Raw genomic sequence first — 24,898 nt, 5'->3', positions numbered from 1 at the left:
AGAATCAGGCGAGCCGCTGCATTTTGCAGCACCTGGAGGCGATTGATCGCCTTACTGGTGGCTCCCAGGTACAGCAGATTGCCATAGTCCAAGCGGGATGTGACGAGGGCACGCACCAGCGTCCTGCGGGATGATGTGGTAAGAAGATCTAATACCTTCCGCAGGCTTTTTAGGACGCTGAAGCAAACCCCCACCACACGGCCTATTTGAGGTCCAAAAGACAGGTCCACGTCAAGCCACACGCCCAGGTTCCTGGCTTCTTGACAGGGTATAGGGACATCCCCTAGACATGATGGCCACCATGCCGATGACCAAACAGATGGGCTCCCCCCCACCACGAGCACCTCAGTCTTGCTGCCATTTAGCTTAAGACAGTTGGTGGACATCCAGGTAGCCAGTTCCTGCATGCAGGCCCTGAATCTGTCCACCGCAAGACCGGGCGCACGCGAAAGGGAGATGACCAACTGCGTGTCATCGGCATAAGACACTATGTGCAGACCATGGCTTTCAGCGATGGGCGCCACCGGGGAGACATAGAGATTAAATAGGGTTGGGCTCAGGGATGAGCCCTGAGGCACGCCCTGGCCCAAGCCAATCTCCCTAGAATAACAGTCTCCCTGGCGAACCTGAAAGCCTCTTCCTGTCAGGAAGGACTGGATCCATTCAAGTGCAGCTCCTGATATCCCACCACCATTCTGACACTGTAGCAAGGTGGTGTGAGCTACAGTGTCGAATGCTGCACTTAGGTCCAGTAGGATGAGAGCCATAGTCTGACCCTCATCCACCCCCTGACGTAAGGTCTCCACTGCCATCAAAAGCGCTGATTCAGTCGAGTGGCGGGGGCGGAAACCAAATTGGGACTCGTGCAGGAGGGAAGCCTCTTCCACGAAATCCATCAGTTGTATGTTTACCGTTTTCTCCGCCACTTTGGCCAGGTAGGGTAAGAGGTAGATTGGTCGGAGGTTCTCCAGTTTTTCGAAGCTAATGTTAGGCTTCTTTTGAAGAGGTAGCACCATCTCCTGTTTCCAGTCTCTGGGCACAGTCTTGGTCCTGAAGGAGACGTAACTCATGACGGCGTGGTTTCATCATGAGCACTGCCCTCACCCCTCTAGCCCCCTCCCCTCGGCGCTGCCGCAAAGGGGTTAAAGGCTCATAAGTGAGCCTTAGAACTGCACCACTGTGGGAAGCCAATGCACGTTCCTGCACAGCATGGCCTGAGCAGTCCATGTCTTCAGGAACAGGGGTGCATGCACATAGGAGGGCACAAAATGTGCCCCCTGCATGCACTCCCATGTACAGTGAGAACAGGGGGCCCTGAATGGACCCATTTGTTTCCCCATCAACAGCCTTTTCATGGTGGGCTCACCTCCTTGAAAAGGCTGGTGTGGGGAAACTTGCAAAATGCATGATGGTGCTGCAGCAGCACCTCCATGCATATTGCTTCCGCAGATTGCCGTGCCACCGCCAGGGATTGTGGATCTCTGACGGTTGTGGCGGTCCCAAAGTGCTCTTAATACGGCAGTCAGACCACTGGTGCAGGGTCCCCGACCTCCACCACGAGTTTGGCGGTCCGACAGACCGCCAAACTCGTAATATGGCCCTAAATCAGTTTACTTTTTACTGTAAATACATAAAAACTGATTGACGGCATATTTATTCCAGCACACTTTGTTTTTACCATACTGTCATTAAGCAACATATTCAGGTAACTCTTTTGTATGCATTCTCTTTTCTTTTCTAAGACCAATGGCCCGACATAAATAGTGGGTGCAAATTGGACACCAGTATTTTACAAACTGCCCAGCATTTTTTATAAGGAAGGACGTGATCTACAACTCCCTAGGAATGGCTGAAAACGCATGGATGGAAGTCTGCAAGGGAAAGGCAGTAAGAGTCCAGTAAAGTGGCAGGTATTGGTTTTTAAAAAATGTGTTTCCTGTCAGCTATCACATCTTTGTTAGTATGCAGTGGTCCCCTGCATAATGTCTGCCCTCCTATTTCCTGCACTCAAGAGGCTGGCAGTGATGATTCCCAAACTGGAAGTTGTCCCACAGAAACCACATTCCTCCAAAGGATCTGCCAATCAGATTCCATCTATGTTTTAGGTGTCGGTTATATGGTCAATAGGTTGCTATAATAAACGCGGTCCCAAAGCCTTGCTACATGTGATTGCGACTCCCAAATAGGAGGGGGAATTACCCTTTCACGCCCTTTGCAGTTCGTGATGGGTTTCAAAGTAATTTAGAAAGACCTTTCTAACTTAAACCGGGTTTTGTTCATAGCAGACACTCTTGCTGTTAAAAAGCCTACGTTTTGCAGGTTTTGCAACTGCAACAATCTTAAAGTCACTTAACTAATACCCCCAGCTCCCCACATGAAGGGAAAAAGGTCCTCATCTAGAACAGTCTAGCTATGCAGGACACAGCCATGTAGTGGTTGCAAATGGAAAAGGGAGTTATTTTCTTAAATAGTGCCCGCCCATCCTAGGCGAGTCTGAAAAGTGACTCTCATAGGACGTCCATATCCACAATACCGTCTGATTGTTGTTTTGCACCCATTGCCTATTTCTGTGTCTGTGTGCACTGCACGAGGAACATCTGCCTCTACCTCGCAGAGGATCCCATATGAATCTATAACATGCAAGTAGCAAATCAGAAGCTACAGGTTTGCATGTGCATGAATATGTTACAGATTCACATGAGGTACACAGATTACAAAATTGCGCTACAGTGAAAGAATAATTCGTAATTAATTGGTAAACACTGTGTGCCCCACATGTGCACTTTTAGGCTCAGTAAATATGATGTTTGCAAATATGTGAAAACAATTCCATGCTGCTTGTTTGCAGATTTCCTGCTTATGCACACATGCATCGAGCTCTTCATTTTTGTGGTTTTCATGCTCGGCTGTAACACACAAGCACACACATTTTTTTTTACTTCATTGGTGGTATTTATATAGTGCAGACCCAGCCCAGATGACCGCTTTCCAAAGAGAATGTGTTGTCACATTCTGGTTCAGATGCACTGCGGACGTTTACAAAAGTAAACAAATAAAAAGAAAATTGCATATAAACCCTGCCTTTGAGAGTTACCGAAACTGTATTGTTTTGCCGACTATGCTCTTTATCACAGAGAAAACAAAGGAGGCAGAATACGATGCACAGAGTGCTCAACATCCTCTTTTGCCAAATGAATTGCTGGCACAAAGCTGAAATTTCAAAAATAGAGGGAAGCACTTTTGAAATCTTGGACTCCAGCACATCTAAAGCTCTTCTTAAAGAACTTGATCCCAAGAACAACTTAGGACCTGGATGTAGAACGCTATTCTCAATTAAAATATTTTGCACACTTAGTAGACAGTTTAGAATATAAAATCAAGTAACGATGCATACGCTTCTCATTAGAGCACGGGGTCCAGGGCACCATATTCTTATTGCGGTTGGGGATTCTCCCGTTAAAGGCTTATACTTCTAAATGGAATAATTACGAAAGTACTACAGGGACCTGTGTTTATGCAATGGAGGAGTGCAAGATGTATTACATGTATTGCTAGTCTGTCCAAATAAGACCTTAATAATAGCTCGGCACTGGTATATAAAGTCCATTTGTTTCAGATATAATATCTTCTCTGCACAAAGTTTAATCAAGTTTTGTAAATCGCCACCTGATGAATTAGTCTGTTACAATTTGTATACATTTTTTAAACGTTTTTTAAAGTTGTTTTGATGGAGAAATATAATAATTGTTTTTAAACAATTTTATTATGTATTTGTTGACCTCAGTCAAGGTCTAAATCAAATTAATAAAATCTTGAATCTTGAGGTAAGTAAGAAAAAACTTGAAGAATAAATGAGGAAGAAAAGAAGAGGAGGATATGCAGGCGAAGAGCGTGACAAGCGTGAATGATTAAGAGAGGCAGGCAATGTAAAGCAACGGGGCTGAGAGCAACGCAGAGCGGAAATGAATTAGTTATAGCATTAAGGAAGATGACATACAACAAGACAACTCAAGGCAGTTTTACCATACCTGGCTTCTCCAGTTTGAGACTCCATCTGGTTGACCCATGATTTATAAATATCAACAGGATCCGTTTTAATGTTGAGTGACTTGTCGTCCATGATCTCCTTCACACCAGGTGCCAGGATTTGTCTCAGGGCATTCTGGCCACGGGCACCACGGTTGAAACTGACCACCATCTTAATAACAGTGGGGTTTCCTTTGACGATCTCCTGAAGCTCATCTACCTTAGATCTGATGAAAGAGAGGAAAATACATTGGGGCAAAGGTGCATAGCTAGAAGACAATTACATTGATTTCAATGTGTCCATTATTAGGAAAGCAGTATCTTATAAAAATGCACATGGACAGTTTTCATTCTGTAGTAGGCTATCCTTCAATTATTGTACACTTCATTTCCAAACCTCAGTATTCTTGTTAAAGTTCTGCAACTCTGCGCCTGCATTGGTTTTTTCCTGATTTTCAACCTGTTGACCATATGAATCAAACACACTTTGTTTGGCTGTATTTACTGTTCTACCCAGAACAAATATTAACATTCCAAATCAGGCACTATCAAATTGTAATTCAGGATCAGTATTCCATATCTAAATCATGAGTAACTAAATGACAGCAATCTTTTTTTCTTTTTTAATTGAGAGCCATCATAGCGAAAAGAAATACAAGTTGACCTATATATACTATACACCAGCATGTTCAGAACAAATTTCATATCAGTCAAAATCCATTAACAACCAGGTCAGCTTTGAATTACGCAATTCATTAATTTAAAAAGAAAAGAAATATTGAAAGAACAATCAACATTTTTACCCTACCTGAGGATTTCTGCCATAAATTGACCTCAAATGTTATCAAATGTCCTAGCCCCACTGCGGCAAAGAACATACAACCACACTTTATCTCATACTTGCTTCATCTTCACCCTCCACTCACCCATGGAGTGAATCAACCAAGTCCTCCACCTTTCAAGTAATAAGGATCTAGCAACCACTATTGCAACATACAGTAGCGTTTGGAATCTGGGGGCTAATCGCACGGAAAGATCATAACCTAGTAACACTAACAACATACTAGGCACTAGTTGTATTTGCCAAGTTCCTTTTGAGAACCAGAATATCTCTCTCCACCATGCATGGTTAATTTGGGCCAAAATGATTGGGGTTCTATAAAGCAATCATTTTGTATGACATTTCATTCTCAGCTAAATGCCCCCTCTCCAGCCCTTAAAATGTAATTTATTTATTTCATCCCACATATTCCTTGTTAATTTGAGCCATTCATATTTCTCCCACTTACTAATTGCCTTTTGGCACGTTAGGTCCCCCGCCGGATGCAAGCAGTCATTTCCACTTCCCTGGTTGTTTAAGATCTGGAGCTTCAATCAGATTCATTACTAGATTTTGGGTCTCACAAATCTGTCCGAACTCTAAAGTCCGAAATTTGCTGACCAGAGCTTGACAACAGCTTAGCAGCCAAAAATGATCTTTAACCGATTCTTTGATTGTCAGACAAACTCTTACACCTTTCTTCAGCCTTAAAATCAGCCACTTTACAAAACTCCACCATCTCCCATTGTCTGGCTATTTTTGGGTCCATCCTAGCCCCGAGTTCCAATTAAATTCTGTCAAGGGTGTAGCCGCATTGATGTAAGTTCTTGCATACCACCTATAAAGATCTCTGCATTTCTTAAAAAACACACATCAGATTCTTGTAGCAGGCTTTCCGAGGTGATTTTATCAATTTCAGAACATCCGGAATATCATATTCGGTTAAAATCAATTGCACAAGATCAGTTTTAAAAATACCACCTGACCCAAGTTTTGCATTAAATCTGGACACATATTGTGCAAAATAATAATCCTTCCAATTGGTAAGTGCTAAACCACCCTCCTTCAAACCTTTAGATAAAGAGCCAAGTGCTAGCATAGCAGTTTTTTTCTGCCACATTAAAGATGTACAAGAGACTCCACTTTTCTAAAAATACCATGTCGCTAAAACACACGGTACAGCTAAAAAAAGGTAAATTAAATAGGGAAAGAATCGCCATTTTAATCAAGCCCACCCTCCCGAGTTTGGTACGGGGAAGCGAGTTCTATTGTGCAAACATAGCTTTAGCTTTTAAAACTAGTGGGGCAAAATTAAGATCGTATGAGTCTTCAATCTTTGATGAACATCTAATACACAAGTACTCCTTCGGCTGCTTGTTTACATACGAGTCTATATCTGGGAGCAGTATATCAGGCTCACACTTACAAAGATTCTAGTAAACTGATATCTTCCTTAACACCTGGTACAAAGAGAAGACCTCAAAAGCTATCTCCTGTGAACACTAGTTAGCATAGAGAAGCAACATCATGTCACCCGCTTACAGTCTTTTCATCTCCATCTGTAGTATAGGAGGGTGAATATCCCTATTCTTCCTAATTGCAATCGCTAATGGCTCAATGAAAAAAAAGGCAAATACAACCCACAACTGGGGACAACCCTAATGAGTACCACGAAAGACTTGTAATTTACCCACATCAGTTGCATTAACTATAATCTGTGCTTCAGTGCTCTCATACATCTTATATATCAACCGCGTAATCTGGGAGGGTACCCCAAGCTTTGCTAGGATACAGGAAAGAATCTCCCATACCATGAGGTCAAATGCCTTCTTTGCATCCAATAAAAGAACTACAGCAGGAATACTATTAACAGAGATAATCCAGAGTCTCGATTAAATAATGTGTGTTAGTCCCTGTCATCTAGCAATAAAACCGTTCTGGTCCCAGTGTATTAATGTTGCTGCTATGCAATTAAATCTATTGGCTAACAATTTGGTTATGATTTTATAATCTGAATTTAATAATGTAATCAGGTGTTATGAGTTTGGATCTTCCCTATCCTTTCCTTTATTTTAAAAAACTAACCACATTCCTCATTTTAAACTAAGCAGTTATAGTGCCGCCCTCCAACATGGAATTAGCAAACAGCAAAAAATAATCCACTAAAACATCCACAAATGACTTATAAGATTCAGAAAGAAAACCGTCTGGGCTAGCTTGGAAGGCTTCTAACTGCCTTGACCAACTCTTCTTTTGAAAAAAATGCAGGCTATATTTTCCACATCTTCCTTGGTAAGAGTGGTAATACCTGACAGGCCAGAAAAATCCCTACGGCTCCCTCATCGATCACTTGGTTATGGCTATAAATTTGCCTAAAGTGTTCAACCAAAGGTTCGCCCAGCTTTCCCTGTTCCATACAACAAACCCAAGAAATTGGGCACTTCAAGGCGTGCCTCGTGTTACGTGTAGCTTGTATTCGGGCCTGCCATGCTAGAAACTGCCCTGAAAAATTACTCTCCTCATACACTTACTGCATGTAAGCTAGATTTGATGTGAAGCACCAAGTGTATTACAGGCTGCTTAGCACTCATTTAGCCTTCTCAAGCTCTTTTCTGTTTCCCTGGGAAGGTTGCCTCAAAAATGTATTATGCACTTCCTGGGCGGCCTTCTCCAAGGTCTGCTTTTGCTCTTTGGCATTTATATTATTGGCCACATCCTTCGCTGTCACTAGCCATCTTAAATATGCTTTTAAAGCGTTCCACGCCATATTTGGCAGGAGCAACCCATGGTTCCTTATCATAAAATCTTTAATATCCTCTTTGCATATCCAAACCCAACACTCCTCCTGCAAATTCTGTTTATTAAAAACCCACCTCCTTACTTGCAGACTGCCCCTTTACAAAAATAGTTTTTTGATTGTTCTGCATGATATTTACAACCCTAGGCTATCACGGTCTTAAGATTTACCGAAGAATCTATACTTGGATGTTGCAGAAAGTTAAAATCCCCGCCAATAATCTCCCCATAAACTTGCACTAATGATTGAATATGCTCCACGTATAGCCTAACATGATCTTCTACTGCGGAGTATGAACTCACGAAAGTGAGCCGCCTAGAAAACCACATGCTCTTAACCCACCACCAGCGACCATGCGTGTCACTGGCACAGTCCAGCACTGTGGCAATAAATCTTTTGGCAAGGAAAACTGCAGTACCCCAGTGACGAAAAGCCTCTATAGCCTGCCTATTTCTTAAGCATGGAGAACTTTAAAAGCTTTCCTACTGGTATATGAGTCTCCTGTAACAGCACTACCGAGGGAATGTCGTCCTCTACCCAAGCTTTTAAAGCGCACAGCTTTATTTTATTTTTCAGCCCATTAACTTTAAAAGAGAACACCTTCAGGACAGTCCTACAATTTTCAGCCTCCTTCAAATCACTGGCACTAAGCATAATTAATTAAAGTAAACGAAGTGCCTAAAGTGTCTAGTGCAAAAGTGCTTAAGTGCATGCCCAGAACTCAAACTGCATCCAACCACTAAAGTGCAACCTAAGCTACCAACAGCCGCCCTAAGATTCCATGCCTGCTCAGTAAGTGCTCTAGAACCTTTACTAAAGTGTGAAAGTACATGGCCAAAAAGTGCTAAAAGTCTCTTATTCTTCTAAAGATCTGTGGTTACACCACACCTGACCAGATAGTTACCCATTCCTCCATGAATTTAAATTCATACAGTTCCATGAACATCAACCAACCAGGAAAACCAGGCACCTCCTTGGTGCGCACCCCTCACATTTCACCTTCTTTGCATTTTTCACTCTATACTGGTGTATTTCCACTATATTCGCCATTCTGGATCTCTTTTTATACATAAATTATAGTAATCTTACCAGTGAATGGGTCCTGCACTGCAGCCTACATAAATATGTTCTTAACAATTTTATATTTCAAATAATAAGGCAAAGTAAGAGAAACTGCAGAATAAAAATCACAATTAATCATTTCACTTAATTTTTAATTCCTCATTACGATGTCCGAGTGAAGAATGACGCACTAATATTGAATCCAGAATGACAGGTATTGTAAAGTGTGGTAATTCCAAGGGTGCTATTACCACACTACCAAGAGCTCTCACCCCGGGAATGAGGAGTAAATGCAGGATACAACGTTTGCACACATTTTCAATTACACAACTGATTTTTCTCCAGACAGATTCGGTCTACTTTTCACAAGCGAGATATGTAGAGCGAAAAAAATGGATTAAAGTTAAAACTCCAATTTTGTGATTATATCTAGACTGGTAAAGAGGTCCTCGGACTCCAATTAATGCTATCAAAGTTAACACATATAACACGTGCATTACAAAGTATGAATAGAACTTGTGGTTAATTTAGATATTGGCTGACAGCAGAGGTGACTGAGTATCCGGCCTGATAAACCCTTGGTTCGTCTACCTCATTTAAAGACAGGCAGCCTTTAAGTTTTCCATCAACAAAGTCGCCTTTGCCTCAGTTGATGGAAAACTTCCTTTGATGGACCAATGGAGTTGGGACTGTCGTAGGAAGGACATTACACTGCCCGCCCTATTTTGGGTGGATGGTGTACAGTCTCTTTTTCCGGTCTGTCACCACACACACAAACAAAAAAACAAAAAAAAACGACCCAGACAACCTGTGATGGTTTTGCGAAACAAACTTAGGATTTTGGATCTGAAAAACAAAAAAAGTTAAAGTTTGGTGAATGGCCATCAAAACAGACAGCGGCTGTTCACCAAACATTTTATACATTGAAATTAAGCACCATGACGGTGGTTCCTTTCATTGTAGAGAGGTACCCGCTGAAACCGCCAGGTTAGCAGAGGTCGCGTCCTCCGCCACTCTGATGGACAAGGCAAAGTTTATCAAACACTAAATCAGGCCTTTAGTATCCAAATAACGCTTTTGCTAAGCAACCTTATTAAGCATGTAACTAATTACATCAGCTCAGTCTGGGGCTTCACAACAAAGTACTCTGTATAATGTACACATGCAGATTTCAGTTAGCAGCTTTTATTTATCCATCTGCATCCTCAATAATGGGAGTTCAAACCTTCTAATACAAATAATGGATTATGTGTACACTGCATGATCTTTATTTCAGGTCCACATCATTCCGAGACATTGAAAGATAGTGCCAAGACTTGTAAACTTGGCCTCAGGGTCAGACTGGATTCTGCCTTCAGTTGTCCAATGCAAGACCCAAAATAAGTGTATGTGGGTGCTTGTCTGTATTTTACATTAGGCAGCACTATCCGGCCCAGAAAGCGAGGGAAGACTAGCTTTCTTTTTAATTGATTTTGAAATGTTCAAATGTATTTTGCATAAAATCCCGCAGGTGTATTCTTACAAGAGTACAGTAAGCAACATATCGCCCTTAAAGAAGCTTTTGTTTTGCAAGCTTCTGAAAGAAGAGGAATAGGATTAATAAAACCTCCTTTTGTTATATTGGGGAGAGGCCTGAGCTGTTCCATCTACTGAAGATCTCATGCAAGATTAAGATAGCATTAGGCACCACATAAGGACTGCCAGGACCATGGAGTGGGCACACTTGCCAACTCGTGATCTCAGCATGTCTCAAGGTGTGACTAAACACAAACAAAGCAGGGTGTTATCATGTTACCTCAGGATAATTAGGACAAAGGAACACTGTAACGGATGACACAATGAGTAAACGTCACCTAAACCTCTGTCTATTTAGAAAGTCCAGAACATACTTTATCTCCTCCTGAAGAGCTGTCTTGAAAAGCCGCAGGAGCAGGTACTCCTCCCTCTGGTTGGAGGCGTAGTTATAGAGCGTAAAAATGACAGAGTCCATGAACTTGGTGGATTTGTTCTGAGGCATCTGGAAAATGAGCTTGGCTAAGTAGGTTGGGTTTGTCTGTAACAGAGAAAAGATAACAAGGTTTAAATTAGGAACCATGTGTGGACATCATTTAGTAAACTGGATCAATGATGTTACATCCTTCTATTTAAAAGAACTGCGGTAGATTTCATACCACATAGAAAGTTGATTGAAGATTTACAAACAAGGTCAATTGAAGAAGCTGCTTGGGAAACATCCAATTATACTGCAGAAAAAGAATAGGATACATGGGGGAAAAAAGAACAATACTGATACGCATCAGAAAGATATTAGCAACTACCATGCTCCATCACGATATACAATAACGGGATCATCCTAATGCAATCCACTGACAAGAACCTGGAACTACTAGACAACATGTTCCCCAAGTTCAAACAACACCTCGCCAGTCATCGGACCCCCACTCATAGCACCCGCAGGCCTATCACCCCTGAAGTCACCCCCAATCAACCCCAAAACGACACGCACCTTCCCCCCACCCCCGGCACCTCAGACACTCACCCACCTCATGTAGCTACCTTGCACTCCACAGCTACAGACATAGATCCTTCAGCCGCACATTCCAGCGGCACCCCCTTCCCCCCTACAACCTCACCTTGTCATCCTCTCATACCACACCCATCCCTGACACCACAGCCTCAAGCCACATTCATTCTAACCTAGCCCAGCCTCGAAACGACATGCACCTCTCCTTTACTCCCGACACCCTAGTCACTCACCCACGTACCGTATCTACCTCACTCCCGTCGAGCACAGACATAGATCACTCCCCCGCCTACACCAACCACCTCACCCCTTCTCATCACACACCAGCCCTCACCCACTTTCCCACCCCTAATGCCTCAGCTCCCACCCAAAACGACATGCATCACCCCTTTACTCCCGGCACCTTAGTCGTTCACCCACCTACCGTAGTTACCCCTCATCCCTCATACACAGACATAGATCTCTCTCCCGCTTACAACAACCACCCCACCCCTTCCCCCTACTCAACAGCCCTCATCCACGTTCCTCTCATCCCCGTTCCTCTCACCCCTGATACCATGACTCACACCCACAACCCGCCTAACATAGATCAACATCAGACCGTCACACACAAAGGCAAACCCCACTATTTATCCCCACCCATTCTCAGCCCCCACTTCCTCCCATTAACTAATCACACAGAACACACCACCTCCATCAACTCAACTCCACCCTCTCAAAAAAGAACAATCTACAATCCCGCTACCCTCCCCAGTCTCACCCCCCACTACCCAACCTCCACCCCCTCCACCACTAATAAACGCCCATCCTCCACCTTGCACTCTACGCCTACCACCAATACTCTCATCCACGCCACCAACCTCTCCCCTATGTCATCCACGCCCGACCCTCCCATCCCCACCTCCAACACATTTCCCACAATAGACCACATTACGGCCTCCCTCCTCCAGCTCAAAGAACAACAACTACTCTGTCTATCACACTCCAATCACCCCTCACCCAACACCCTCCACCAGATCAAACAAGACATTCACAGCATCAAACAAATACTCAGCACACACCCCAGACACCAATCACGCGCCTCCACCATCACCTCCCCTCCCAAATGGTCCTCCAAACGGGTGGCGAACTCTCGCACTCGACTCCCACCGCATTGGACCTCAATCCCTGTTCACAATCGCGAAAATCGCCCCCATCGCTCCTGCAACCCTCTCTCAGACCTAGACACAACCACACTCCTCCGCTCCTATGACTCAGGTCCCCATAGCATCACACCCGACACTCTCACTGCCATTCCCACGATTCACTCCAATCCCCTTAGACCCCCCCCACTGAACAACAGAATCGCTATCCATAGTAACCTGAGTAATGTCCCCCTCGCTCTAGAACACCCTTCTGCCATCGACACACCCCGTCTCAAATGTACTCTGCTCAACTGCAGATCAGCCGCTAGACACTCCGCCGCCATTGCCGATCTCATCCTAAAATTGGATCTTGACTTAATCATCATTACTGAAACGTGGCTAACAGAAGCTTCTACACCTATAATGGACATTCTGGTTCCCCCCAACTACCACATCACTAGGCTTGATAGGTCTGGCAATAAAAAAGGTGGCGGAATCGCATGTATATACAGGAGCAACCTCTCTGTCCTGAAAGTAACTTCCCCTTCCATACCCTCCCCAACGTCTTGTGAATACATCTGCCTCGATATTGTCAGTGAGGGCAAACAGATCTGCACTCTGCACGGCGTTTACCACCCACCCGGTGACAACCTTACCTTCTCCCAACAAATCATGGACATGATCTCAACCAACTCCGGGCGACAACTCACACAAATATACCTTGGTGACTTCAACCTCCGCTGGAACGATCACAATGATGCGGTGGTAAAAGGCCTGAAGTATTTCCTTAACGCCCTTGACCTCACCCAAATTTGCAACAGTCCAACACACGATAAAGGCTCTATCCTTGACCTTATCATCTCCAAAGAGGACTCTATCCAACTCGAATCTATCCAACCCTGTGACTGGTCAGATCATCATATTGTCACATTCTTCATCAATGAAAAAGTTAAATTTAACCCTGCTCAATCCGCCAGGCCCAAAGTCTGGAAAAGAGACATGAAAAAGCTAAACTCAAACTCGCTGCCCCCCAACAGCTGCAACTTACTACTTCCTCCTGCTGGCGTTAAGGACGTCCAATCCTTGACTGATCACTATCTCAACACTATGACCTCAATAATTAACGAAGTCGCACCCTTGCAGCTAAAAAAAGCCACCGCAAAAATCTCCACCCCCTGGTACGACGGGAGTCTCAATGACGATAGACGCGCAATGCGAATGGCAGAGCGCACCTGGAGATCAGCTCCCTCTGCACTGAACCTAAAAAACCTGAAGAAAAAGAGAAATGCCTACTTCAGGAAAATAAAACGATCAAAATCAGACTTCTTCAGTCGTCAGCTCGACCAAGCCAAAAATCGTCCGAGAAAGCTGTTTGAGCTTATCCGAACACAATCCAAAGAACAACCCCAACCTCTCAACACCATGCGCGAAGCTCCCTCCTGCGAAGACTTCGCCTCTTTCTTTTACCAAAAAACTGACAACATAAAGAATGATCTCCTCATGGACGCAAGCCTCTTCCCCAAACCCCTCCGCATAGCACCCACTAAACCAAAAAACAATGCCTCCTGGTCAACCTTTGTCACCTACACAGAAGAAGAAATTGGCAAACTGCTCAGCACTCTGAAACCATCCAATCACCTCACGGACCCCCTTCCTGCTAACGCTGTCAAAGTCCTTACCCCGTCTCTCCTTCCACTCTGGACCAAAATCATTAACAGCTCACTTCAACAAGGGATCATTCCCGACTCCCTCAAAGTCGGACAAGTCACACCTTTGCTAAAGAAACCTACAGCCGACCCCTCTGACCTAAACAACTACCGTCCCATTACCAACATTCCGACTCTTGCCAAACTGCTGGAAAAATGCGCACAAATACAATTGACTAAACACATTACTCAGTTTGATCTCCTCAACTCTCATCAATCAGGCTTCCGAGCAAATCACAGTACTGAAACTGCTATGACTCACATAATCGACGACGCCCTCCAAATCCTAGATCATAACGACACCTGCCTCCTCATCCTCCTTGATCTCTCCTCCGCATTTGACACCGTCAAACATGAGAGCTTACTCGAACTATTAAACACAAGAATGGGCCTATCTGGAACTGTGCTCAAATGGTTTACGTCCTTTCTGCATAACAGGTCGCAGAAATTCAAGAGCAACAACTTGATGTCCGCGCCAAGACCTGTATCGCTAGGCGTACCACAAGGATCCTCCCTATCCCCAACGTTGTTCAACTTAGTTATGGAACCTCTAACAACTTTGCTGCAAGAATCCAATGTACACTTCCACATGTATGCTGATGACACCCAACTTTATCTCAAACTACAATCACCCAAAGACATCACGCTCTTGAACTCAACGATCAGAAGCACTCAATCTTGGCTGGCCGCTAATCATCTCAAACTCAATGCCCTTAAAACAGAGTTCCTTCTGATCTCACCACCCGCGAAGATCACTACCGCACAAATGTGGCTTAAAGACCTCACAGCACTTAATGTTCAACCCACCATTGTGGACTCAGCAAAATCTTTGGGCATAACACTTGACACCAATCTCAGCATGCAGGAACACATCAACAAAGCAACTAAGGGAGCGAACTACCAAATCAACACCCTTAGGAAACTTAAACCTTTCCTTCCAGCCAAAGACTTCCAAACTGCGGTACAATCACTAGTCATACCTCGAATAGAATACGGCAGCACCGCACTCTGCGGGCTCCCCCTAGCTACTACGGCACCCTTAAGAGCCTCTTTAAACGCCGCAGCAAGACTTATCACTGGATCAAAAAAACACTCACACATTTCCCCTGACTTCAAATCCCTGAACTGGCTGCCGTTTGAAGCCAGAATACACCTGAAAATCGCTTGTTTGACGCACAAGGCTATCCACCTGAGCTCACCTAGATACCTCGCACAGAAGCTTACGATTTCTGGAGGCACCAGAAACACTAGAGGTACAAACAATCTTTTGCTAAAGCCTAAAAGATTCCGCAAGGAAAAAACCTATAAACGTTCCTTCTCGGGAATGGCTCCCAGGATTTGGAATTCGCTTCCCCCTGAAACCAGGCTGATCACATCCTCCATACTTTTCAAGAAAGAAGTAAAAGCGATCCTCATGGCTAAATACACTTGAACCACTACTGGAGATAAAACTACAAAGACTCGTTACTCATCTGTACTATTTGTTCGAACCCTTTGTATTTTATTTTGACTCTGAATTTGATTGACTTCACTGTTTTATGATATAACTTCAATGTACTTCTAACATGATTGATGTATCTGCGTATACATGCTCCCCTTCTCTGTAAAGCGCTCTGATATCTGCGAAGATCTTGTTCGCGCTATATAAAACTTTCAAAATAAAATAAAATAAATAAATAAGAGAAAAGAGCAAAGGAAACCTTGACAGACCACAGTGATGGGGTCACATGCCACAATACTGGAAGAGCTACATTTGATAAGAGTGGGAAAGCATAGGCTGAGGACTTCTACGAAGGAAAGTCTAAGAGCCGGGTGCTAGCAAAACCATTCTGGAACAACATTGGTGGACATCGGATCAACAACAAGCACAGGTGTCAGGAATGTGAATCTGATCAGAAACCAAGCACACATCTGGCCCTGGTTTGAAAATAGCAGGCAGCTGAAGGAAGGTCAGTAAAATTGCTTTGTGAGCGCAACAATAGCCTGCAGTACACATTTCTTTATCGATGCTTATGATAAAGAGGATGGATATAACGGGAACAGCTGAGAACAGGGATCTGGAAGTTGTGGCAAACTAGGCAGCGCGTGTACTTTCTAAGGGCGTACAAGTGCACATAAAGCTTTTTCTGTTTTGTTTTGTTGAATTACTTGTGGGGCAGCGTTGGCACCAGCAGTATATGAAGCGCCTAATGCCATCTGAACATTTCCTGGAATCTTCCCATGTTGATCTGGATTTTCACCATTGCCACAGCTTCCAACCGTTATAATTTCCAAAACTTCCCCCTTATAGTTTCCTCAGGCACTATTATTAGCTTGGCAGTTATTGTCTTGGTCTGCCTCATGCACTGTTTTCCCTCTCTTCCATAGTCCGTTGTTTCATGGTCTTCCTGCTGCATTTGAGAGCCATTCTTCAGAGGAGGCTGGGAGTGATCCGCAATGCAATGATTTCTATATGTTCTGATCTCTTGCTTAACCACATTTTCATCCTACTCTGGGGTGCCCATTATAGAGGGCCAGACCGTTGAAGCCTACAGCAGTCCCTGTATTTATCTCACGGTCATCAAGTCTTGTGTCAGAACCTGAGGGAAGGATTTGTTGGCACTGGGTCAATTTCCTGGAATTTCCTGGATGTTTTGTGGCAATATGGACAGGAAATGTTTCCATGGTTCAGGAAAGAAAAATGGGACATCGGTGAAATAACTGGATGGGATTAGGAACGGGTGCTTTTACCTGAAGGAGGTAGAAAAGATGCTGGTATGCCTCAAGCTTTTCTCGCTTTTCTTTGCTCAGAGCCTTCAGTCCACCTTTCTGCTTGTTTAGGGCCATCATATCAGACAACTGCTCCTTGTTTTTCTTTGTCAACTTTTTACTGTGTGAGACAACTTCCTGTAACAGATAATAGCAACAAACATTATAAAACGCTAAATAAACTCAAATATTAATCACTGGGGCAATGTTTAAAAACAGCACACCTTGAAATTGTACTGCACCCTCATTGTCTTGCAATAATTATTTGTCTTCTGGAGTAAGCAACACCTTTATTCATATAAAGAACATTTATTCAGAAAAAACATAGCTTCACATTCATGATACGTTGATTTACAGTCAAATGGCACTGTTTTCTCAGATCTTTAAGTCTGGCCATTGTGAGGGTACTTTTTAACTTCTGTTTATGTGCCATTCAATATGCTCTCAGCGCAATAACACTTCTTTTCCCCACACAATCATAATTAAAACATCAATTTACACTTCCACAGAATGTAACCAGATACCGGTTTGAGTCACTAAACATGTGTGGATGTGACTACATTTACTCTCATTTCCGACACAATCTACCACTCTATGAACCGCTTCACATATCAACAACTCAACTATCCTCTCTGGCATACTTGCAGTTTCTACCACTTTCCTATCCATAAAATAAATACTGCAGTAACCGCGTTTTTGATTTAACGAAACTAAGTTGTCCAAAAGAAAATTGAAGCAATAGGTTTCTAAGTCTGCATTAGAGACATTCGTCTGGGGCACAAGGCCAAGCCTTAAGTTCAACGCAACTTATGTCACCCCTTTGTGGAGGGAGGTAGAACTTGACCCAAACCACAAGCACTGAATTTATAAAAAGGTGATCAGTGGCTTTATGATCAACTAAAAAATATCTATCTATCCACTTCGCGTATACAGATTTGCGCTTCAAAACACGGACCCAAATTCCAGTCTTCCTTAGATGTTTATTGCTTGTGCCGCCATATCGTTTCGGCTCTGGTTCATACTCAACCTCTTGCCCCACACTCACTTCACTCCGCACCTCAAAGAGCTCCACTGGCTCCCAATCCACAAATAAGCATTCAAACGCCTTAAACACAAACAAAAAGCCTTACACAACATTGGTGCCATGTACCTTAACTATACACTTCCACAAACCAGTCAGATAAGTCTGATCAGCCAGACTCCTACTCGCATACACAACGCACATATGCAAAACCAGATTCTGCGGTCGAGCCTTCTCTGCCCTGCACATCACAACTGCCTCCACAGTTCTTGAATTCTACAAGAAACTGAAGACCTGAATCTTCACCTAGTCACACCCTGGCCATACAGCTCCTGCTCCAGCACCAGGATACCCTCTGTGTGAATTGTGCTGTACACAAATGCACATATTATATGGATCACTGCGGTCACAGCTATGGAAAATATACTAACCTGGATCAGTTATCTCGATGAAGCCTATGAGATTGTTTTTACTGCTTTCTATTATTCAAAACGCAGTCCATGGAGATGTGGGCTACTAATTGGGTTAGAGATGGTGTCAAAATTATGAATACTGGGAACATATGTTGAAAAGCCTATACACCGAAAGAAAAAATGGGGCTGTAGGCTTCTGTCACAAGCTTGCTAGGATTTATATTTTTAAAGATATCTAAAGCGGCAAAGGTTCATCAGAGCAGTACTGTAGAACGTAATCACCAAAGTATTTCAGTACTTGAGGGCAAATAGTGAGGACAAATATACACACAGAGGGAACTATGGATCCACAAAAAAGGTGGGTTCCACAAGTTCCTTTCCTGCCATGTCCCAAAGCTAATGATGGCACCAACCTCAGTCTATTTCAGTGCACTCCGACTAATCCCCCTTTGACAGCCCAACACCCGATGCTCTTCACCTGTACATCTGCCTCATCCTTCTCATCTGATTTCTATCCGGTCCTGGCCGGTGGTCTGATTCCAGTTTAGCATTTTTCACATCGCAAGCCTAACCTCAAATGACTCAGGTGGTGTGCATGAAGGGACTTCTACTAGTCTTGATAATCAACTTATCCTGTGCCACAGGCATAGTTCACTTAAGTCCATCCCTCTCTTGGATCCCTTCCACGTGGGGGTGATCTTGTTGTGAAATCTATGTGCAGGTATAGTACAAGGCCGAGCGTATGAACCCACTCTTCATATCAAGCTTCTTGTACTTAGCATGCTTCTTGGCTGCTTTGAATAAGTTACAGGATCTTCACTTCCTCACAGGCTCGCACCTTATTGTTTTTAGATGTTCACTAGGTCATGTTCACTGATTCAAAGCCTGTGCACCCTTTGAGAACCGACTCTATACCGGAACATCTGTCCTTAAGGGAGGAATGGCAATGGTGACAGGAGAACCTCAAACAATAGTAACAATACCTTTTCTTTGTATTAGGATAGCTGGATTTTAAGAACTTCGTATTTGTTTATAAATTTTACTTCTTGTCTTTGGCTACCAGCTATTCTTCTAAAATGATCCATGCCCTGACGCTCACTGCTTTCTTCAGAAACTTTGAAATACTTTGCTGTTCTACTCTGCTTGAAATTGAGAAATGTACAGAACGATCTGTGAGTGGCTAAGCAGGACTAACAGGCTGAATGAGTAACAATGGTAACAAAGTGAAGTACACTGCCTTTACCAGTGGAACCAATGCTAAAGCCATACAGTGCATGGTTACTTTTAACAGGGAAACGTGGTAAGCTGCATGAACCAGAATTCATAGCCCCAGGTTAAGTGTACCCTGTAAAAGTACGGTCAGATGTACAGTGAAGACAGCATTTCATACAGTCTACACCTTTTCACTTCAAGGGCGCAATTTCACATAAACCACTTGACAATGATCAGACTCTCACATGATGCATGATGAATGATGATTGGGAGACATCCTGTATCTTACGCACTCAACTAGACAAATTTACACACACTAAGAAATCTGCACAGCACGTGTGTAATATGTATGCAGAGCTGGAAACTAATTTTATACATATAACCAGATAAGAACGATGTGCTCACACATTTGCAATACTACTGCAAGAAAGAAGATTTTAGTAGGCTGCTTGCACACATTCAGACACAGAAAATAATTCAGCAAATTGTGATCTCCTGCATCCGTACCTGCAGGGTGATTCTGTTTTTCACAAGGAGTCCGATTTTAATGTCCATGAGGTTAAGATCATTCTCCAGCTGTTGATTGGATCGGAGGAGGGTCACAACCTCTTCACGAAGTTTCATCACTTCCAGCTCCTCCTGGAAATCCTGATCGCTCTGATCCAGCAAGTGCACAAATTTGCGGACAACGGCCATAGGTGGGTCTTCTGCACTGACTGAGGAATAACAAAAAGTATAATGTTCCAAGCAAAACAGTAATAAACCTTTCCGACTCTGTGTTGCAGAAGAGCATCACAGCCCTTTTTGAATATACATGCACTGTGCGACCGTGAATATCTTTAACATATCTCCAACCTTTGTCCACTCTACAACATTTGGCATTTTCATTCCAAAAATGATTCAACCTTGTTGCAACAATTCTACAAGTAGGGTCCAAGTAAAGCCCAAATAAAATCCCATTACAGGGTCAGTGTGTTAGGTCTAATTCTGAATTACAGGAGATGCAGGAACCAAGCACCTGATTAGATCCCATACATTTCTCAAGCTCAAAGTTGGGCTATTCTCTGAATGGGAAAGGGACGAATAGAGAATTATCACAGGAACCACGTACAGTAATACCAATTTTGTAGTAATTCTTTAAGTTCTAAGGGGACGCTGAAGGTGCAATTATAAATATTGCAGTATACCCGCATCGCAGAATTACCCGTAACCCTGGTATCAGTAAGTCAAGGAATAAGAGTAACGCAACGGTATTGCCAGACCTCTTGCAGACGGAATGCCCAAGTCTCACTGAGAAAAAAGAATGCTCGACTAAGCACCACTATTAAAATAGTAGTTCTCCTTTACTGAAAAGGAACAGCAGGGGAGTCAAGTGAGAGGGAAAATAAGAGACCAACAAACAAGGAGGAAATATGAGAAACAGAGCAAAAAGATTTAAGAAGGAGGTCCTATAACTAAGGCGAATGTTCAGGACCACACGTGCATTGCCTCCAGGTCGCTCATAAATCCTACTTACTCAAGGTTTTGTAGTCATCACGGGCCTTGTTGGCACGAATGAAGGCCTGGATTTTCACAACATCGTTTATCTGAGGTGGAAAAAAATAAACATTTAGCAGGTTTTTCCTTCTTCACACATGATATTCTGTCTCCAACAGAATGAAGAATGCCATTTAAAAGTGCAGCTGTGTGGGTGGCATCTTCATGACCATGAACTCAAGGTCTGAATTGCTCTTCTCATCCCTGAGAAATGTTTTCCCTGTTCTGTCTCCTGCTCCATTCCACGTGCTTTCTTTGGTGTGCTACGTTACTTAGTTTTGTTACCAACCGCCTTTTCATGATGGCAGAGCCTCTGAATGCTAACACTGCTGTCTTTATACAAAAAAGCCCAGCACCAAAACGGAGTTACTAACACAATGCTGATCCATTTAGACTTCAGCCAGCAATCTAGAACTAAAACACCCTATCAAAGAAAAACAGGAAGCTCTTACATGATCCTTAAAATACTTCAATCGATCTCTGTAACGTTTCCTGGCCTGGTGCATCCTAGTCATTGCCTGAATCTGAGAAGAAGAAACACAGAATTTGAGAGATGTTCGACATAACTATTATCTTTCATCCATTTTTGCAATAATTAAAATGGCCGACCTTTACAACATCATCTGTGTGATCATTCAGGTAGCGCAAACGGTCCTGAAAAGCTCTCCTCTGCTTGAAACCCCTAAAATGGGACTAAAAAAAGAAGAAAAAAATGTCAATGCATAGGAGTGCAAATATAGATACTAATTTTGTATGTTAAATATTGCAGGGAGGAGACTGAACATCAGCAATAATAAAAGACCAGCATAAAATAATTACGTCTTCCAGAGCAAATTCTATGAAGATTCAAGGCAAATAGAAATTGGGCTATTTGAAGAATTATAACTTAATTGGCATTTGCGGTTGAAGCCTGCGAACATCCACTGGGTAATCAGCAAGTAACTGCTTTGCCTGAGGTCCAACATATTCACATCTTACACAATAGCAATAAATGCAACAGGACATTTTGCTTGCTTAAAAGAAAAACACTACATGCTGAATTTGGAAGTTAATCAAACCGAAAAAAGCCAGCTTAATGTATTGGAGTACTCTCTAAGAGATTCTAACAGACTCCAAGAGACAGTCTGGACAGGAAGAGCAGAGTAACTGTCAAACTATCATCAAAGAACAAGTTACTTACCTTTGGTAACTATGTATCTGGTAGAGGCATATATTATTTGTAGATTCCTTACCTTTTGAATTTTCCCCAGGCGTCAGTCTGGATACAGAGATTTTTTTCTTCAGCAGTACCCCTGCATGTCGTTCGGTGGTGTCAGTCGGCTCCGCGTCCGTCATCGTGGGCACCGGGATGATGTTGTGGGACCTATATAGAAGCCGCCCATGTGCACGGACGTCAATTCTTAACCCGACTTTCCAAGCCAGAAGCGCAGAGCCATGAAAGACAATGGCCACTGCTGCGTCAAAATTAGGGCAATGTAGGGGAGTCCCTATCCCTAGAATTCAGTTCGCAGAGCGGGGAGGATGGTTGGGGCGATAAGGAATCTACAACTAATATATGTCTCTACCAGATAGCTCATTACCGGAGGTAAGTAACTTGTTCATCTGACAGAGACTATTAGTTGTAGATTCTTTACCTTTTGAATAGATACCCCAGCAATGCAAACCCCGGAGGAGGGTTTGCGAACCAAGAGCACACAAGGAAGTCCTGGAGGACCGAATAGGCAAAGTATCCATCCTTCTGGACTCGACTGTCCAGGCAGTAGTGTCTGGTGAACGTTTGCAGGGATGCCCACGTTGCCACCTGACGGATGTCAAGGAGTGGGACTCTGCATGCTAACGCAGTGGTTGCCGCTGTTGCTCTGGTGGAGTGAGCACGCAACCCCACAGGACGTTCTTTCTTCGCCAAAGCATAGCATATTTGAATGCAGAGGACAATCCATTGAGAGATGGTCCATTTTTGAACAGCCCGACCTTTCTTGGCACCCACATAGCCAACAAAGAGTTGATCATCCACCTGGAAGTCTTTTGCGTGATCACGGTAAAAAGACAACGCACATTTTAGGTCCAGGCGGTGGAGTCTCTACTCCTTCTTGGAGGGATGCAGGCTGGAAAAAAGATGGGTAAAGTGATGGATTGTTCCACATGAAAGGGTGTGACCACTTTAGAAAGGAACAAAGCTTTTGTTCGAAGCACCACTTTATACGGATGGACAGAGAGAAACGGTAGCTTGGGAGACAGAGCCTGAAGCTCGCTAACCATATGACCAGAGGTGATGGCAATAATGAAAGCAGTTTTTTGAGTCAGCAGCCTGAGAGGACAATTGTGAATGGGATCGAAGGGAGCACACAAAGGTTGTAAACAAATTTAAATCCCATTGGGGCATTATGAAAGGAGACAGAGGAAGCAAATGAGTAAGGCCCTTAAAGAACCTAGAAACAATGAGTGACATAATAAGGAAGGTTGATCTGGAAGGTGTATAAAGGCAGAGATAGCTGCAAGATATCTTTTAAGAGTGCCCAAGGCAGATCCATGCTGGGTCAAAGGAAGTATATACAAGAGAACCTCTGAAAAAGAAGCAGAAAGGGGATTAACAGCCTTTGCAGTGCAGCATGACACAAATGTGTTCCCTCTACAAGGGTATACCGTTTTAGTGGAGGGATGCCTGGCTGCCAAGATTACATCGCAGTCTTCGGGCAGAAGGTCGAAAGCTGTCAACTGCTGCCGCACAATCTCCACGCAAGGTGGAAGCTGGACAGGTTCGGGTGAAGAACCATCCTCTGCCGCTACAACAAAAGATTCTCCCGAAGGGGCAGTTTGATCAGTAGGTCGGGTTACCAGACACTTTGTGCCCAATCTGGAGCTACATGAATAACTGAGCCTGATCGTGTTTGATCTTCTTTAGAAGTAGTACAGCCCGAAAGGCGTACAGGAGGATGAAGCTCCACTCGTGTCAAAAAGCACCACCGAGCGATTGAACCTAGGAAACTCCAATGTGCAATACCGCTGACATTGTGTGTTCTCTTCGGAGGCGAACAGATCTAACTAAGACTCTCTCCACTGCTGAAAGACCTTGCACCACCTCCGGATGGAGACGCCATTTGCGATCAACCAGGCACCTTTGGCTGAGTTTGTCCGCTCTGTCTTTCAGACAGCCCTCCAGGTGTTGAAACACCAGAGTTATGCCCTAATGTTCCAGCCATGTGCAGAGGTGGAGAGCCTCATGACAAAGGAACCACAACTCCACCCTGCCCTGTTTGTTGCAGTGCCACATGGCGGTGGTGTTGTCGGTAAACACCTGCATAACTTAGCCTTTGAGAGAAGAAAGGAATGCTTTCAGTGCCAGTCTGATCGCCCGGAGCTCCAGAGGGTTGATATGGGGACCGGAATCCACCGGAAACCAGATGCCTCTGATCTCTGCCTCTCCCAGATGGCCGCCCCATCCCAGGAGTGATACATCTGTCACCACTGTCAGATCTGGTTGTGGAAGGGACCTGCCTCTGACCCAATCTTGGTTTGTTTATCACCACTGCAGTTGCTGTGCAGTCCCCTCCGAGATCTGGACGTAGTCGAAAGATTAGCCTATTACTGAGCCCACTGGAACTTCAGGTCCCACTGCAGAGCCCACATACATCCATCTGGCATGATCCACCAGCAGGATGTAGGAGTCCATATGAGGCCCAGCAGCCTAAGGGTCATTCTCACTGAAATCCGGGATAGAGGCTGAAACATTGGTATAACAACTCAAATATCTCAGACTCGCTGCTCGGGAGGATAGGCCCAAAACTGCACCATGTCCAGAAAGGCTCAGATGAAAGAGAACATCGGAAATGGAGTCAGGTGTGACTTTGGAACGTTTATAGTGAACCCCAGCGAGTGCAGGAGGTCGGCTTTAGTCTGGAGGTGCAAGCC

The 24,898-nt window shown here is 43.8% G+C and overlaps 1 protein-coding gene across 1 annotated transcript in view; it reads right to left on the bottom strand.

Annotated features, from left to right (window-relative positions):
• Positions 1–24,898, bottom strand: part of IQGAP1 (IQ motif containing GTPase activating protein 1) — a 446,185-nt gene that overhangs the window by 88,206 nt on the left and 333,081 nt on the right. Inside the window, exons 20-26 of the mRNA XM_086958211.1 lie at positions 21,599–21,682; positions 21,442–21,513; positions 20,970–21,039; positions 19,961–20,169; positions 16,790–16,945; positions 10,595–10,758; positions 4,029–4,253 (exon numbers count right to left, since the gene is read on the bottom strand). Coding sequence (XP_086814337.1) covers positions 4,029–4,253; positions 10,595–10,758; positions 16,790–16,945; positions 19,961–20,169; positions 20,970–21,039; positions 21,442–21,513; positions 21,599–21,682 — 980 coding nt within the window. The remainder of the gene's footprint in view (positions 1–4,028; positions 4,254–10,594; positions 10,759–16,789; positions 16,946–19,960; positions 20,170–20,969; positions 21,040–21,441; positions 21,514–21,598; positions 21,683–24,898) is intronic.

The sequence above is a fragment of the Lissotriton vulgaris genome, chromosome 2_1 (assembly GCF_964263255.1).
Source record: "Lissotriton vulgaris chromosome 2_1, aLisVul1.2, whole genome shotgun sequence".
Classification (NCBI taxonomy): Eukaryota; Metazoa; Chordata; class Amphibia; order Caudata; family Salamandridae; genus Lissotriton; species Lissotriton vulgaris.
Note: the sequence above shows the minus strand (reverse complement) of the source record. Positions and strands in the feature narration are given on the sequence as shown.